This window comes from Chiloscyllium plagiosum, unplaced genomic scaffold (assembly GCF_037043375.1).
Source record: "Chiloscyllium plagiosum isolate Xiang-an unplaced genomic scaffold, Cpla_swu_hap1 HiC_scaffold_15, whole genome shotgun sequence".
In the NCBI taxonomy this organism is placed as follows: Eukaryota; Metazoa; Chordata; class Chondrichthyes; order Orectolobiformes; family Hemiscylliidae; genus Chiloscyllium; species Chiloscyllium plagiosum.
The window spans coordinates 13,394,537-13,413,810 of record NW_028270153.1 but is presented as its reverse complement, the minus strand read 5'-3'; the positions used below and the strand labels follow the sequence as shown (position 1 = coordinate 13,413,810).

General features: G+C 41.5%; 1 protein-coding gene across 2 annotated transcripts in view; it reads left to right on the top strand.

The window, feature by feature from the left end:
- The window catches only part of slc52a3-1 (solute carrier family 52 member 3-1), a 35,166-nt gene extending 19,119 nt beyond the window's left edge, over nt 1-16,047 (top strand). For both annotated transcript variants that reach the window (XM_043710030.2, XM_087994606.1), the window contains exons 3-4: nt 6,118-6,241; nt 14,704-16,047. In XM_043710030.2, coding sequence (XP_043565965.2) covers nt 6,118-6,241; nt 14,704-14,916 — 337 coding nt within the window. In that variant the 3' untranslated portion in view covers nt 14,917-16,047. The remainder of the gene's footprint in view (nt 1-6,117; nt 6,242-14,703) is intronic.
- The last annotated feature ends 3,227 nt before the right edge of the window (nt 16,048-19,274 follow it).

Below are 19,274 nucleotides of genomic sequence, written 5' to 3'. Positions count from 1 at the left end.
ATTAAGGTCACAAGTTTACTCTTTATTTGTTTATTGATTCTCAAAATAAGCAACAAAAGAGTTTTGTTTCCTCTTCAGCATTGAAATGTTAAAAGTGCAGAGAAGAGATAAGACATAATGCATTGTGTAGAAACTGAAATCTGATTTAAATTGTGGTCAAATGGACTGTTTCTCCAAAAACTTGCAATTGATAGAACTTTTAAAATGGAAGAATATTCCAATGCATTTCAAAGAGGCAAGATCAGGCAAGAACTGAAATCAAGCCAAGTACAGTGATACTGGAACAAATAATTGGAGTTGCATGGAAGAGAAAGCTTTAAGAACCATGTAAAGGAGAGGTAAAAGATCATAACAATAGATTTTGGGGCAACTGAGGGTTTGGATTACTAAAGGTAGTCTGCAAATGTTAGTCACAGTGTTAACAGAATTGGAGGAATGCTGAAATCCTAGAGTGCTGCAGGCCTGGAGAAGGTTGGGTGAGACCATAGAATGATTTGAGAATTTTAAAATGGATGCATGTTTAGACCAGGTACAAATGTAGGTCAGTAAAGGTATGGTCAATAGATGAACAGCACTTGGCACGAGTTCGGGTTTGTGGGTTAGAGTTTTGATAGAGTGCCATAGAGTTGCTGCTTATTCAGCATGGAAACTGGGAGGTTAACCAACAGTGCAGTGGAATAGCTGAGACTAGAGGTAACAAAACCACGGGTAAGGCCTTCATTAGCAATGAGTTGAGGTGAAAGTGGAGATGGGAGATAGGCCACCCATTGATTGCAGCCGTTCGAAAAGGTGGCTCATCTCAAAGTTAAAAATCACACAACACCAGGTTATAGTCCAACAGGTTTTTTTGGAAGTACCAGCTTTCAGAGTGCTGCTCCTTCATCAGGTCAGTATTTACCTGGTGTTGTGTGATTTTTAACTTTGTTCACCCAAGTCCAACACCTGCACCTCCACATCTTCTCAAAAATAATTAGGGTTGGGCTACAAACGTTGGTCTTGCCAGTGACACTCACATTCTATAAATGGATTTTAAAAACGAGATTATTCAGCCTGATATAATTTACACAAGTTGCCAAATCTATATCATGGTAACCTTGGTAGCAACAAAGGACATTAGGCTTGTGGAATCCTGCCAATGGTGTATTCATCTTATTCTTTGATTTATGACTGAGAGAACTGTGCACTTATGAGTAATGGATGAGAATTGCTACTTGTGAAGCTCTTATCAATGTCAATGTGGATGTCATAGTGTTTAACAGAGAGGTAGAAATACTTTTTACTGTGTTGGCATAAGCTTATACACCTGCTGCATATTACATCTGTGCATTCCTGGATTGGAAAAGGCACAAAGAAAATGAAGCATAGCAAGAACTTTTGAAAGATCTATTACTGAACATCACTGGGTAATGGCCATCTGCTTCCCTTATCCTGTTGGGAATCAGAAACTAGTGTCAAGTCAGCAGTATGGACAGTGTAGCAACTGTGATACCAGAGTTTCATTTTTCCAACACAAAAAGAGTTTTAGAAATGCCAGTTTAAATTTAAGAATGAAAACTCAAATTGAAATCAAGCAGAGAACTAAATACATTTCTGCTTATTGATATTATTTGAAAATAGCAATGCATAACCAGCAGTTCAGAACTTGTGGAAGATTGTGGCAATTGACTGGTACATAGTGTGATATAATGATTTCATGTTCACCATTAGGTTAACTTCTTATTGAATTCAACTTTTACTATCTGCCACATCAGGATTCACAACCATGTCCCCAGAACATTCAGTGTCCAAGTCTGGATGAAATCAGGAGTCATGCAAACAGACAACACAAGTTTGTTGAAAGAGTTTCCTCGTGTCACCTTCGGTCTATTAGTTTAATCTCTCTTGCTTGCTTTTCCATTGCCTTCTCGGTGTCAATTCCACTTTTCATTTGCTTTTACTCTTTTGAATACATACATCCTACAGCCAGGCCCTAACTCTGGTGGGAAAATCCGCTACTACAGGGTGAAAGAGGTTTAAAAAGTTCAATTAACAACCACTAGCAACAAGAGAGAAAAAAACCCAACAAAAATTGCTAGAGAAACTCAGCAGGTCTGGCAGTATCTATGGAGAGAAAGCAGAATTAATGTTTCGGGTCCAGTGACCTTTCTTCAGAACAAGCAACAACAACTTGTATTTATGTAGCACATTTAACATATTAAAAGATCTCGAGGCAGTTCCTGGTTGAATTACATTAAGATGGAATCCACCTCGATGAAATACTGCTTTGACTGATTACTGGACATGGGGATGTTTCTATGTCAGAAGCCTCACATTTCCCATGCTCCCTCAAAACGTATTTCCCAGTTAAAATTGAGCTGAGACCACAACCTGATCAGCTATGAACTTATTGAATGGTGGAGCAGCTTTGAAGGGGTAAATGATATATTGCTTCTTCTTAGTTCGGCATCCCTAATTCAATTATTTTCACCCTGTCCGTACAAACATCTGAATAAGGGATGCATCTGCTGACACCCATTCATGGTGCTCTCTGCCAGCATAGTGGCTTACCTCTTGTGGAGTTTGCAGGTTGTGTGGAGGAGTCAAATAAAGTCAGAAAGGTGGCTACATGAATGTAGCAGATAAAAGTTGTAAAAGTAAATTGTCCATCTGAATGAGCAGGGTTGTTAACTATTAGGCTGGTCAATGGCAGGAATGCTTTCATAGAAGGATCTGGAATGTCCCAGTCATCTTAGGTACAAATGACACTGATGGGCAGCAAGCCTGGTAGTTTTTTTTCCTCTATATATTTATGGGATGTAGGCATTGCTGGTTAGGCCTTTTTTTTAACTTTCCATTTCTAATTGCCCAGAGAGTCTGACTTCAGTGGATGTTAGTGGTAATTTCACTGGGCAAGTAATTCCAGGTTAATATTCTGTGGATGCGTTTCTGAATCTCAATATCACAGGTGGTGAATTTGAATACAGAAGACCATGTAATCATTATTGATTGTTGCAAAAACTCATTTGGTTCACTAATGTCCTTTAGGGAAGGAATCTGCCATCCTTACCTGGTTAAGTCTCCAGACCCATGACAATGTGGTTGACTATCAACTGCCTTTTGGGAAATTAGGAATGGGTAATAAATGCTGGCCAGTGCTGCCTACACTCCCTGAACCAATTTATATTTAAAAAAATCACATGTAGGCCGGACTGGGTAAGGATGGTAGATTTACTTCCCTTAAGAGCATTAGTTAACCAGTTGAGTTTAGACAAGAGCGGATAGTGGTTACATGGATGCCTTTAGACTGGTTTGTAATTTCAATGTTTTACTTAATTATAATTTCACCATTTGCTGCAGTGGGATTTGAAACCATGTCTCTAACATTAACTTGAGGTTCTGGGCTTCTTGGCCAGTGACCTTACTGTTACGCAACCACAAAATTACATGCCACTCGATTGACCTGTCCCTACGAGCGGAAATATCTTCTTTGCATCTGTCCTATTATATCTGTTCACAGTTGTAAATACCTTAATAGGCTACCATTCCGTGTTACATCTAAATTCTTAATTACTTCACCCTCCCTCCACCCAATGCACTGCTTTGCGGAAGAGCAAAAGAAAAAAAGAGAGAAAAGAAAAACTAGAGGCTAGAAGGGAAACAGGAACTCTGCAAAATTTCTCTCTGAACCTCTCAAGTGATCAAGCCAGAGATTGAGCCAATTGGTGATATTACTAAAGGAGCTGAATCAAGTTTAGTGAATAGATTGTCTGCTGGGCATATACATGTCTATCTACAATGGCTGCGGTACCAAAGGAATTTGCAAGCGATACTCTCTATAGAACTTCCTTGGCTGGTGTGCCAACAATCAATTCTAACGAGAAATGTGTTATAAACAACATGTTGAGCTTGGCAGAAGGAATGTCTATTGTGGAAGGTCATCATGCCCCAAGCCTTCTTTGCACAAGGAAGCAGAAATAGGTGCCTTAGGCTTTCATGCCAAGGGACTTTTTTTTACATTCAGGATATTAACTTTGATTCACAGCTCAGTAGACCAAATCTCAGTACATAGAGAGAAGGGAGCGGCAGAACCTTCATTTTTTTCTCTCTTTCTCTGTCTCTCTTTCCCCCTCTGCCTTTTTATTCTTTCTCTCTTCCTTTCTTTTTGATCTCCGTCTCCCTTTCTCCGAGGGAATTCTGAGACTAGGGGAGTGCAGGCTGAATTTATTTAACAAAATGCAATAATCAGTCAAACTAGACCAGGGACAGTTGGTTTTTATGTGGGTTCTAGCTGGAAAGGTTATCTCTCATTCTCATTGTATGAGGAAGGCAAGGAAAAAAAAAAGACCTTACAATGAAACAATATTGTATTGATTCAAATATTCTATGTGAAAAAGTGCTGGGAGGTTTACAACTTGTCTTACGAGTTGTTTTTCAGTTCTTCATCTTGGGTATGATTAATGCCTCACGCTAATGTTTGACAAATATTGGACATCTAGATCATAGGGCAATGGTTTACTTTTGAACGTGCAAACATGAATTAGGAACAAGAGTGAGCCAATTGGCTGCTCAAGCCTGTTGCTCTATTTGACAGGATCGTTGCTGATCTGATTGTGACCTCAACTCCATTTTTCTCGAGACCCGATGTCCTTTGATTCCCTTGTTAGTCATGAATCTGTCTACGTCTGTATTAGAAATATTCAATAACACTGATTCCATTGCTGTTGTGGGATGGGAGTTCCACTCTGAGAGAGTTCCTCATCTCCATCTTCAAAGGGACACCCGTTATTTTTAAACTGTGTCCTCTAGTTCTTGTATCTTCTCCAAGAGGAAACATCCTTTAAGCATCCACTCTGTCAAGTCCCCTCAGGGTCTTATCAGTTTCAATAAGGTCACCTCTCATTCTTCTAACCTCCATTTGACACAGGTTCAACCTGCCCAATATTTCCTCTTAAGACAATGCCCTGTCCACTCAGATTTCAGCTGAATGAACCTTCACTGAACTGTTTCGAAAATAATATCTGTTCTAAAATAAACTGCCAAAACTGTACCCAGCATCTAGATGCCATCTCACTAATGCTGTATACAACTGTAGCAAGACACTCCTAGTTGTATATTTCAATCTTTTTGCAGTAAATTACAACAGGAGTGATCATGACCCTGATTGGGAAAAGATACAGAGGAACTTGGGGAAGGGAATAGTGAACCATGGGGAGGATCTCTATTGGATGCCCAGACAGGAAGGAATCCCATCCACAGGTTTCACCTGCTGAATTTATCACGCAGCCACTAATTGTTCACCATGTCTTAAGTGGCTCAAAGTTGGGCAGGCTGCCCCCAAGCCCCAATGTTGGCATATGCACATCATCGCCCAGCTTGATCCTGGGGATGACCATTAAATTCCATGGTCAGATAATATTGAAATGACAAAATAAAGAGGGTGGTGTGGGTGTGGAATGAGCTGCCAGAGGAAGCAGGCACAATTACATTTAAAAGACATTTGGACAGGTATATGAATAGGAAAGGTTTGGAGGGATATGAGCCAAATTCAGGCGAATGGGACCGCTTCACTTTAAGATACCTGATCGGCATGGATGAGTTGGACTGAATGATCTGTGTCCATGCTATATGACTCTACAACTCTGTAACATACATACAAAATAAACATGTTTCATTCATCAAATGTAACTTGTACATCCAAAGGTTGAGTCATTCTTTAAACAAGTTGATTCTTGGGATGTGGGTGTTCCTGGCTTAGCAAGAGATGGTGGTGAGATCCCTTTGTGAACTGCTGCAGTCCATGTGGTCCAGATACCCAAGAAAGTTCTAGATTCATATCCAATCAGAACTATAAGTCAGAACATGGCTTATGGATGTGTCAAAATTCTGGAACTTTCAATTCAACAGCAACATGTGCATCCCCAGCAGATAGACTGCAGTACCTCAAAAGGATTTCACTTCATCTCAGGGCAATTAATGATGAGTAAAATGTTCTGGCTTTGCCAGTGACACCTTGAGCAATAATTTTCCAAAGTAGTTTGCCTTGTGCAATTATTAGATTTGAAGCAGTAGTAGGTTGGGGAATGAAAAGTGGATAAACTTCAAGCTGATTAAATATTTTTCCTCCCAATAATGTTTCAGATCCTTGGTGCTGCTGGGATTCCTGTCTCTGGTCGGCACAGTGTTTGGTGCCTATAACATGGCAATGGCTGCCCTGAGCCCATGTCCTCTGTTACAACACTCTGAGGTTGGAGCCATCTTGATTGTGAGTACAGAATATGTGCTGTCAGAAAATGGAATATTAGGTCATGTGTGAGCATTAAAAGGGGATTCTCTTCATTAGAGTTACCTTCACAATTCCCAATGGCAGCATAACTGTGTTACCATGCATGTCTCCTTAATTCAATAGATTGTTTAGTGATTTTTTCTTTATCAGAGCGAAAGATGTCATTGTTGGCAAATGCAAAACTTCCAAGTGTTGACTCTCAGGAATATCTCAATTGGATTTCTGTATTCCCCCTCAGGCAACTTGGAGGCATTTGGAAATAACGTTGTGAACTTAAGGGTTTTCTCAAAGGAGCCTATAATCTTATTTCTAAAATAATACTAGTCAAGGCAAGAAAGAGTTCTGAGGTAAAGATATCATAGCCCCAGAAAATGGCTTGCTCATGAGAGCGCAATGACTGGTGATGAGTTGAACCTCAGGGTCACCGTGCCTCTAGGGAGAGACAACACTGAGAAGGCAGGATCTTCATGGTGACATCAGCCAGGATAGGAATTGAATCTGTTCCATTGGTGTCACTTTGCATTACAACCCAGCCATCTAAACTAACCCCAACTTAATCACTCATCTTAGCATTTTCCTCGTAGTTCCATTTCCTTTAACTTGTACAATGGTCTTGTCCTCATTCAGTTTTAAAATACGGAGCTAAGGGCAACTATTTCATTTAACCCTCTCTTTGTAGAGCCGCTTTTCTGCTGACTACGTAATAACGTTGTAACTATTACAGTGGAATTTTGTGACTGAGCAGCTAATGTTTTAGCTGCATAGAGTCAGAGTGTTACAGCACAGAGACAGGCCCTTTGGCCTAAACTGGTCCATGCCGACCAAAATATCCATCAACATTAACCCCACTTCCCTGCACTTGGCCCATATCCTTCTAAATCTTTCCTATTCATGTATTTGTCCAAATGCCTTTTAAATGTTGTTAATGTACCCGCCTCAACCACTTCCGCTGGCAGCTCATTCCATATGCGTACCACCATCTGTGTAAAAACGTTGCCCCTCAGGTTCCCATTTATTCTTTCCCCTCTAACCTTATATTGATGCCCTCTAGTCCTTGATTCCCCAACCCTGGGAAAAGGACTGAGCGCATTCACCCTCTCCATGCCTCTCATGATCTGATACACTTCCACAAGAACTCCCCTCAGTCTCCTAAACTCTAAAGAAAAAAGTCCTAGCTTGTCCAACCTCTCCCTATAAGTCAGACTGTTAAGTCCTGGCAACATTCTTGTAAATTTCTCATGCACTCTTTCCAGTTTAATAGCATCCTCCTGCAACAAGATGACCAAATCTGAACACAATACACCATGTGCGACCTCACCAATGTCCTATACTACTGCAACATAACTTTCCAACTTCTACACTCAGTGCCCTGACTGATGAAGGCCAGTGTGCCAAAAGCCTTCGTCACTGCCCTGTCTACCTGGGATTCCACTTTCAGAGAACCGTGCACCTGAACTCCAAGGTTCCTCTGTTCCACTACATTCCTTATGGCCCTACCATTCACCATGAAACTCCTACCTTGGTTTAACTTTCCAAAATGTTACATTTGTTATGTTTTTGGGGGATTAATAAAGACTATTTGATCCAATGGAAATGATATGGGCTTCTCACTGGTTTCCTAATCACTGGATGGAGCTTCAGCCCAATACGTGTATGAATTAATCCCTGTAGGGGATCCAAATCTAACAAATACTTTTAATTGCTGCCGCATGCTAACAATTTTTCAGAGTCCTTCCTTCCCATTAAAGCCCTGCTCTATTTCTGTTCTATCCTACTCACTCATAATTCCTGTGCATTGTCAGGTGACTATGAAAGCTCCCAGTGTTTGCTAAATTCCTGTGGGCTGTAGGTTGAGAGATTTGACCTGTATTTACATTGTGAATTAATTGTTTTGGAATCTCTCTGAGCATTACTGGCAAATATGTGCACCAGCATAATGAGCCTAGTCAGCACAGCTAACTATTTATTTGCTGTTCAAATACTTTAGTGCATTCATTTCTTTCAGGACTGTGGTCAAATGTAGGTCCAGCTGCAGAAGAACAAAAGTAACTAATTTGCATTCATAAAGCCTCCCCCAAGACCTCAGGACGCCCCAAAGCACTGTACAATCAATGAAGGATTCCTTGATGTGTTACTGTTTCAATACAGGAAATGAGGCAGCCTTTTTTTGCAAAGGGTGAAGTATTAATATTGGCCACGTGAAGATGAGGGACTTAAGTGCATTGGAAGCAGTTCAGAAAAGATTCACCAACACGAACCCGAGGATGAAGGGGCTCATCTTATGAGAAAAGTGGGTTAAGTAGATTAAGCATTTAGAAGAATAGGAGATTGTAATGAAGCATATAAGATTCTGAGGGTTTTTCGACAGGGCAGAGGATGTCACCTCTTGTGGGGGAATCTAACACTATGGATGCAGGGCCAAAATAAGGAATCTCCCATTTAAGACAGAAATGAGGAGGAATTTCTTCTCTCCGTTTTGAATTCTCTCCCACAGAGAGTAGTGCAGGCCGGATAATTGTATATGTTCAAGGTTGAGGTGGTTTTTCGCTGATAGTCATTTATCTGGAACCATATCTGAAAGTCCACAAAAACTGCATCCATTAACCTTAGTTACACTCTCAAAAGAATCAAGCCTTGAATCTATTTAGGGTTCAGGATTGGTAACAGTTATTGACCCAGCCAGCAATGTCCACATCCCTTGGAGGCATAGATTTTAAAAAAGGGAAGATGAAAAGAAATGTTTATGGGGTGTCAAGACATACACAAAGTTCTACCATTACAGTGTTAATAAATAGAATTTAAAGGGACCTTTGAGATAGATCTGGCTCATATGGAAGTAAAGAAATGGCAGCATTGAACAAATACTTGACGTCGAGGCAAAATATCCCTGACAATCCAGGCAAATAGATTCAAGGCTTGATTCTTTTGACCATGTAACTAAAGTGGTGGACCAAGGATTGTTTATGGATGCAGTTTATGTGGACTTTCAGATATGGTTCCAGATAAATGATTGTCAGTGAAAATTAAAGCTCATGGAAATGTCAATTGGTCAGAAGTACAGAAATGCAGGACATACTCTAAATGATGAGATGTGAGGAACTGATGCTCTCCAAAAGGACCTGAGTGTTCTTGTTTATGAGTCACTGAAGGCTAACATCAGGTGTGGCAAGTCTTTTGGGGGGCAAGTGGTACATTGGCCTTTATCTCAAATGGAGTAAAAGATGTCTTGCTTAACAGCACCTGGAGCATTGTGTACAGTTATGGCAAACAACATGTTGGCTTTTACCAAAAGACGATTTGAAAACAGGCATAAGGATATCTTGCTGCAATTATAAGACACCTTGGTTAGATAGCATCTGGAGTACTGGGTACAGTTTTGATCCCCTTACTGAAGGAAGAAAATATTTGCTAGAGATGGAGTGCAATGAAGGCACAGTGGACTGATCCTTGGGATGACAGGATTGATGTATGAGGTAGATTGAGGAGACTGGGTCTATAGACTCTAGAGTTTAGAGGAGTGATGAAGTGGAACGAGGATGCTGTAGCAAAAGTGGTATCTTGCAATCCAGTAAACCCGACATGCATGTTTTTGAGGACTTGGGTTTAAATCCCACTGTGGCTTTTATTAAAAAGTTGGTCTAGTGATGGCCATGTAACCACCAGTTGTTGTCATAAAAATCCATCTGGTTCACTAATTTTCAGGCAAGGAAACCTGTTATAGTTGTCTAGCCTTCACATGATGCCAGACCCACAGCAATATGGTTGACTCTTTGCTACTTTCAGGATGAGAAATAAGGGCTGCCCACACCCACAAATAAAGATCATAAAATCCCTACAATGTGGAAGCAGGCCATTCAGCTTATTGAGTCTACATCAACCCTCTGAAGAGCATCCCACCCAAATCCACAGCCCCCAACCCTATCCCTGCATTTCCTATGGCCAATCCACCCAACCTGCACATCTTTGGACTGTGGGAGGAAACAGGAGCACCCGGAGGAAACCTACACAGACACCGGGAGAATGTGCAAACTTCACACAGACAGTCACCTGAGACTGGAATTGAACCCAGGTCTCTGGTACTGTGAGGCAGCAGTGCTAATCACTGAGTCACAAGGCTGCCCCCTGATTTAATTTAATGCACCATCCAGGTTGGTTCTCTGAAGTTTTTTTTGTGGTTTTTATGGAAAAAATTGACAGGACGGACAGAAAGAAATGTTTATTTCTAGTGAAGATGACAAGGACAAGGAGACATAACCTTAATGTAGAGCCAGGCCATGGAAGGGTCAATGACGAACCACTTCTTCAAGCAAAGGTTGACGATTGGCATGTTCTCCTGTAAGAAGCAGGAGATATTCACTGTTAAGAAAAATTTTGAGTGTCAAGGATATTAATGGGATGGAGAAGGTTAGGCAAGTTGCACATCATCTAATTTCTTATTAAACAGCAGAACAGATTTGGGGGCTGACTTAGATACTCCTGGATCAAGATTAGAGTGGTGCTGGAAAAGCACAGCAGGTCAGGCAGCATCCGAGGAGCAGGAAAATCAATGTTTTGAGCAGGAGTCCTTCATCAGGATGATTCCTGATGAAGGGTTCCTGCTTGAAATGTTGACTTTCCTGCTCCTCGGATGCTGCCTGACCTGCTGTGCTTTTCCAGCACCACTCTAATCTTGACTCTGATCTCCAGCGTCTGCAGTCTTCACTTTCGCACTTAGATACTCCTGGTCCTGTGTTCCTGAAGGTGGAAGGGGACTTTGATGTGCACAAATCTTCCTAGAGCAGAGAAGATGAACGTAAGATTTAACAAAGTTGTTCACAATCATGAAGCTTTGGTCGAATATCTGAAAAGATGTTTCCAGTGGAAGGTGAGAGAGGTTTAAAATTACTTCCTAAAGAATTAAAAATCACACATCACCAGGTTATAGTCCAACAGGTTTCATTGGAAGCACACTAGCTTTCGGAGCAACGCTCCTTCATCAGGTGATCACCTTCATTAGGACAATCACCTGATGAAGGAGCGTCGCTCCGAAAGCTAGTGTGCTTCCAATTAAACCTGTTGGACTATAACCTGGTGTTGTGTGATTTTTAACTTTGTACACCCCAGTCCAACACCGGCATCTCCAAATCATTCCTAAAGAATAGAGTTCTGGGTTTGGGGGGAGGGTGGAATGAGAGAAAGTTTAGACACAGCAAGTTGTTATGATCTGGAATGAGCCGCCTAAAAGGATCCGAGAAGCAGATTCAATCATAACTTTCAAAAGGGAATTTGATAAATATTTAAAAACAGGAAAAATTTCAGGCTTGATGGGAGAGGTGAAACAAATGTAACTAGCTGGGTGGATCTTGCAAATGGCCAACATAGATACAGTGAGTTGAAATGCTTTTGTGCTTAATCAGTTAATGCTTCTTTAAGAGGAGGTCTTGGGAGAATACTATTCTCAATCCCTTTTTATATAAAAAAAATTGCCTGATGCCATGTTACAAGCCTTCCAAGATTAATAAGCTTTTAAATCAACACACTCTGAAGTTGAGAACTAGCCTGGTCCCCTGTGGCCACAATTGTTCAATTTAGAAACGTTATTCCAATTAGTCTTCACTTAATGCATTTATACATCAGCACTTTTGTGGTTTGAAGAGTTATTACTTCTGGCCATAAAATACTAATTATATAATCATAATTTTCATGAGTCTATGTTGTGTACAGGTTAATTTTGTAATATTCATTTTTTAATATGAGTTAAATTTCTTCAAGTCAGCCACTGTCTTCATATTTTCCTATTTGATGCAGCAATTCTCTTTTGGCTTTCTTAGAGCTTTGTTTTATGAATTTTTTGTTTCATTGCAGTGATTGACAGGGTAGCTGGGCTCCTAACCATCAGTTCTGACAGTGCAGCACTCCCTCGCTGCTATACTGGCATGTCAGCCTGGATTTGGCACTCAGATCTCTGGAATGGGAGATGAACCTATAATAAGCAGTGCACTGGGTTGGGGCACTTCTCACCTTGATATTTGGAGCTGTTGATGGAGTGAGCAAAGTATAATAATGATGCATGTCAAAGGGCATCACATACACTGGTGTAACGGAGCAACGTATGGGCCTCCAACTCTGGCTGCCAACATATTGGATTTGGCCCCTTTGGGGGGGATCTACATATGGAAGAGACGAGGTGATTAGATTACTTACTGTGTGGAAACAGGCCCTTTGGCCCAACAAGTCCACACCGACCCTCTGAAGCGCAACCCACCCAGACCCATTCCCCTACATTTACCCCTTTACCTAACACTATGGGTAATTTAGCATGGCCAATTCACCTAACCTGCACATTTTTGGACTGTGGGAGGAAACCCACACAGGCACGGGGAGAATGTGCAAACTCCACACAGTCAGTCGCCTGAGGCAGGACTTGAACCCGGGTCTCTGGCGCTGCGAGGCAGCAGTGCACTATGCCACTGTGCCACCCAGATGAGAGTTGAGCAATCTCAGAAAATTTCATTGATATCAGTGAAATACAACTTTGGTTATGCTAACATTACTCATAACAGATCACCTGATCGCTTTCATGTTACTGTCTTTGGGAGCCTGCTATGTGAAAATTGCCCGCTGCATTTCCTATTTTTCAGCAATCCCTAACTTCAACGGTACTCAAGGAACTGGAGGTCAGTTAGCTCAGTTGGCTGGATATCTGGTTTGCAATGCCCTGTGACACCGAGAGCACGGCCTCGGTTCCTGCACTTGCTAAGGTCACCATGAAGGTTCTCAACTTTGCTCCTTGCCGCAGGCTCAACCCACCTACCGAAATCAGCTCCTGAATCATCATTTATACCTTGCTCACTCCAACAACTGCTGTAAAGATCAAAGCGGGAAATGCTCCAACACAATGAGCTGTTAGAGGCAGAACGTCACAGGTTCATGTCCCATTCCAGAGATCTGAGTGCCAAATCCAGGCTGACACTCCAATATAACAGTGAGGGAGTGCTGCACCATCATGGCTAGAGGGATTTATGGCTATGCTCTGTCAAAGACGGCAATTTAAAAAAATCATAAAACAAAGCTCTAAGAAAGCCATAAGAGGCCATGGTGTTAGGGGCAAGACAATGGCATGGATAGAGGATTGTGAGCAGCTTTGGGACCCACATCTACAGAAAGAAGTGCTGACATTGGAGGGGGTCCAGAGGACGTTTACAAGAATGATCCTGGGAATAAAAGGCTTGTCCTATGAGGAGCAGTTGAAGACTCTGGGTCTATACTCAATGGAGTTTAGAAGGATTTGGGGGAATCTGATTGAAACTTATAGAACACTGAGAGGCCTGGACATGGAGAAGATGTCTCCATTATTAGGAGAGATGAGAACCCATGTGAACTCAGCCTCAGAGTGAAGGAACAACCCTTTCAAACTGAGATGAGGAGGAATTTCTTCAGCCAGAGAAATTTGGGGAACTCATTACTGCAGAGGGCTGGGGAGGCCAACTCATTAAGGTATTTTAAGACAGCTATAGATAGGGTCTTGGAGAAAGTGAATATTGCAGTTCTTGATTGGTTAGCAGATCAAGGGTTATGGGAAGAAAGCAGGAGAATGGGTTTGAGAAACATATCAGCCAAGATTGAATGTTGGAGCAGACTCTATGGGTAGGACACTTTTGAAATACTGTGTGCAATTCTGGTCTCCCTGTTATAGGAAGGATGTTGTGAAACTTGAAAGGGTTCAGAAAAGATTTATAAGGATGTTGCCAGGGTTGGAGAGTTTGATCTACAGGGAGAGGCTGAATAGGCTGGGACTGTTTTCCCTGGAGTGTCGGAGGCTGAAGGGTGACCTTATAGAGGTTTATAAAATCATGGGGAGCATGGATAGGATAAAGAGACAAGGTCTTTTCCCTGGGGTGGAGTTGTCCAGAACTAGAGGCCATAGGTTCAGAGTGAGAGGGGAAAAATTTAAAAGGGACCTAGGGGGCAACTCTTTCATGCAGACGGTGGTACGTGTATGGAATGAGCTGCCAGAGGAAGTGGTGGAGGCTGGTACAATTACAATATTCAAAAGGCATTTGGATGGTTTAGAGGGATATGGGCCAAGTGCTGGCAAATGGGACTAGATTAGTTTAGGATACCTGGTTGGCATAGACAAGTTGGACCAAAGGGTCTGTTTCCATGCTGTACATCTCTATGACTCTATGACTCTAAATGGTCTAATTCTGCTCCTACGTCTGATGATCCTATGGCTGTCTCCCTGAGAGACTGTGATTGTGGCACCTCCACCTCTGTTTCAGTGGTTGCAAAGCGCTTTGGGAAATTCCATAGTCGTGAAAGGTGCTTCATAAATACAATTCCTGTTTTGGGTACCAAGTCAACGTTATATTGTTGAATGAATAAATATGGCCATCATCTTATTAAGCTGTTTGAATTATTGTGCTTTTATTTGACAACTTGTTTCTTTTCTAATCATGCAGGTTCTTTCGTGGATTTTGTTTTCTGGCACCTTGTCATATGTCAAGGTGATGATTGGAGTCATTTTTCGTGATGAGAGTCACAGCGCCTTGGTGTGGTGTGGAGCAGCAGTGCAACTAGGATCAATGATTGGAGCATTGAGTATGTTCCCACTTGTAAACGTGTATGACATTTTCACTGCAGGGGACAGCTGTAACATGAATTGCCCCCTCTAAACCCTCCCCAAAAGAAATTAAGATGGGGATTTAAAAAAAGGCAACAAGGAAGCAAAGTAATACCACACTTTATACTGAATGACCAATCTCATTCTTACTGTATCATTGCACAGTTTCCAAGCGTCAATTCACATGTTAATTCACTGATCACAAAAACGTAGATTTAAATCTGTAACTTTTTAACATTTTGGATTAAGTCTTGAGGGTTCCCCCTTTTAAGTGTATTTCCCTGTTTAATGCATACAATTTGCTGAGCTCTGCCTAGAAATAGGCTGTTTCCAGTATACATCTCTATGGCTCTATGACTTGACAGTGATCTGGTATATGTAAATAAAGATAAGATTAAACGCAAGCAATTTAGGCTTGAGACCAGCAGATATATTTTCCTACAGAGAGTTGTGATGGTGTTACTGCACTCCCAAAGATACTGATAGACATTGAGATCATGTTGACATTTAAGAGAAAAAAGGAATAGATGAGAGAGGTGATTGATTGAAATTAGGAAGTGCTATGGGGTTGGTTAGATATTTGTACACAAAGATAACATTTATAACACAATTGGTGGGCGGCACGGTGGCACAGCAGTTAGCACTGCTGCCTCACAGCGCCAGAGACCCGGGTTCAATTCCCGACTCAGGCGACTGACTCTGTGGAGTCTGCACATTCTCCCCGTGTCTGCGTGGGTTTCCTCCGGGTGCTCCGGTTTCCTCCCACAGTCCAAAGATGTGCACATCAGGTGAATTGGCCATGCTAAATTGCCCGTAGTGTTAGGTAAGGGGTAAATGTAGGGGTATGGGTGGGTTACGCTTCGGCGGGTCGGTGTGGACTTGTTGGGCCGAAGGGCCTGTATCCACATTGTAAAGTAATCTAATCTAAAGTAATCTAATGTAACGTAACACATTAAAAACAATTATAACTCAACCATAGAACTGACTGTTTAATACTGTTTAAGAACTTAAGAATTTATTTGGATATTTTGTCTGTGTCTTTGGTTCTGGGAATGTCTGTTGCTGTGAACAAATTTCCTGTGAATGAGGGAGTGAGCCCAGGATAACACATTGTTCACTGTCTGTCAGTTACTTCGACACAAACAGTAAAATGACAATTAAATGAAACAAGCATTAACATTTACTTGACCATTAAATAGTGAGAATGATTATTTTTCTTCCACTTCTAAAAAATTCTTTCATGGGATTTGAGAAGTAGTGGCAACGCTAGTATAGGGTGGTATAGTGGCTCAGTGGTTAGCACTGCTGACTCACACCACCAGGGACATGAGTTCAATCCCATCCTTGGGTGACTAATGTGTGGAGGTGCTCTGGTTTCCTCCCACAGTCCAGAGATATGTAGGTTGGGGGTGGGATGCTCTTTGGGAGAGTTGGTGTTTTTGCTTCCTATCCAAAGCTTATGCAGGTTAGGTGGATTGTCCAGAGTTATGTAGGTTTGGGGGATTAGGTGGATCTGGGTGGGATACTCTTTGGGAGAGTTAGTGTGGACTTACTGGACCAAATGTCCTTTTTTCACTCTGTGGGCATTCTATGATTTTCGCCCCATTCCCAATTGCCCTTGAACTGATTGGCATAACTCAGCCATCTCAGAGAGCAATTTATCGTCAACCATGTTACTGTGAAGTCACATGTAGGCCAGACCAGATAAAGACTGAAGATTTCCTTCCCTGAAGGACATTCATGAAGCAGATGGGTTTTTATGAAAAATGATAATAGTGTCATGGTCCCCATCAGAGAAATAGATTTTAGGTCTGGTATAACTTCTTCAGACACACTTGCTTTTCATCATTTGGGATGTGTCAGCTGACTATTCTGACACTTGATCAAGATTCAGAATGAGGTTGTGAGGAAGGGTCACTGGACCTGAAACGTTAACTCCGATTTCCCTCAACAGATGCTGCCAGACTTGCTGAGCTTTTCCAGCAATTTCTGTTTCTGTTTCTAATTTTCATTTTGGTTTTTATTCAAAATAAGGTTGTTTTTTACAAGGTTTATTCTGAGATTTCTTTTCAAAGGGCTTTTATTTTTGACTTTTAACTTTGGGTGGCTACTTCTTGGTTTTCAGGGCTTATTTTTCATTCTCACTAATTTCTTTATTTGGTGATGCAGTCAGGCCTTCAATACTTGTGTTGAATTTTTATTTGTTTTTCTTTTCTAAATAGGTAAGGTAGCAAAATTACCAATCGTGCATATTATCAAATCTTTTATCTTGAAATCTATGAATAAAATGTTTTTGTTAATCTATTATGAATAAATCTCTCATATTCCATTTCCTAAATCAAAATTCAAACAACTTGGCACAATACAGGTTATTGGAAATGAGTCTCACATTTATAGCCCTTTTTATCATTTGTTTACAAGATGTGGGGGTTGCTGAATAGGCCAACATTTATTGCTCATATTGAATATTCCTGAGGGTGGTTAAGAATCAACTATATTGCTGTAGGCCTGGGGCCACATGTGGGCCGGAGCAGGAAATGATGTCGATTTTCTTCCCCTAAGGACACCGGTAAATCAGATGGTTTTTATGACACTCAATGATAATGTCATGGTTCCCAGCAGTAAGACTAGATTTGAATTCCAGATTTATTTTATTGATCAATTGAATTTATTCAAGGGTGACATGGTGGCTCAGTGGTTAGCACTGCTGTCTCACAGCACCAGGGACCCAGGTTTGATTCCAGCCTCGGGCGACTGTGTGGCATTTGCACATTCTCCCCGTGTCTGCATGGGTTTCCTCCGGGTGCTCCAGTTTCCTCCCACAGTCTAAAGATGTGCAGGTTAGATGGATGGGCCATGCTAAATTGTCCATAGAGTCCATAGATGTGTGGGCTACGTGGATTAGCCATGGGGAATGTGGGTTACAGGGATTGGGTGGGATGCTCTTTGGAGGATCAGTGTGGACATGATGGGCTGCTTCAACACTGTAAAGATTCTATGAATTTCCAAAGAACAGATGTGTGAATAGGAAAGGTTTAGAGGGATATGGGCCAAACACAGGCAAGCGAGACTAGTTTAGTTTTGAAACCATGGTCAACGTGGATGACCTGGACCAAAGAGTCTGTTTCCGTGTGGAATGGCTCTATGACTCATTCCACAACATGACCGAATACTCTGTCCCTCATAACATCATAAATCTCCATGTTTGCCAAAGGCTGTCTGTTTTTGAATCCCTTCAGTCTTCACTCATGCAATACATTTCTGGCCAACATCGATCTTACGCCACGTGGTCTGGGCTGGATGCTTGACTTACTGGAGAGTCCAAGGCAATCCTGGAGGGTTGGTGGCTTACAGCAGTGGGGAGTAAACTTCCAGATACAAAATATTCAGGCTTTTATGGGGGAAATATTTTAGAATCCAATCAATGCACTTCAAATTAAAGGTGAGGACAAATGTAGAAATTATTGAAATATACAGCTGGAAAGTACATTGGGAAGAAACTGTTGGATGGAGCACTTTAGTGATGAAGAGAGGCTGGATAAGCTCAGGTTGTTTTCTTTGGAACAGAAAAGGTTGAGGAAAGGACCTGAGAGAGGTGTATATGATTATGAGGGGCATGGACAGGAGCTGTTCCTCTTCGTTAAATGGCCAATAACAAGGTGGCATAATTTTAAGGGGAAAGGCAAAAGATTTAAAGGAGATTTGAGGAAAGGTTTTATCATCAAGAGAATGCTGGGAGTCTGGAATGCACTGCCGGAGAGGGTTGTTGAGGCCAGAGATTTCACAACATTTAAAATAATACTTGGATATACACATGAAATGTCGCAACATTCAAGGCTATGGGCCTAGTGATGGAAGTTGGGCTTATTATAGATCTCATGTAGCTTTAACAGTGCAGACTTGATGTGTCAAAGGGCCTCTTTGTACTGTATGATTATATGATTCTATGAAACTCCACCTAAAGAATTAAATGGTTGGAAGTGGTGATATTCCTTTTTGTTCTGGTGTGGTAGGGGCTGCAGGTTGGAAGGCACCAATGAGGTAGTTTTGCTGCTGTGCATCTTGTAGATTGTATATGTCAATGAGGGTGTGAGGATTTAAGCACTGATTCAAGTCCACTTACTCTCACCCCACTATACTGTTCCTATACTGTTGGCCTAAAATTGCCCTCAGTGACCTGGCATTGCAGTTGAATGGATAACCAAAAGAGGGCGCCCACACGCTGCTGGAAGATAGATTTCAACGTGGGCCAGTGTTGCTTTTAAAACCAACTCAAAACCTGGTGAAAAACCAATTTCAGTGCCTGTTTCTCTTTTCTTCCCAATTTTTCTCTCCTCTCCCACCTCCTCCACTGGTACTTTGCCCAAGAAGCAATATTCATGAGTAAGCCTGGACAGTGAACAGATGGAA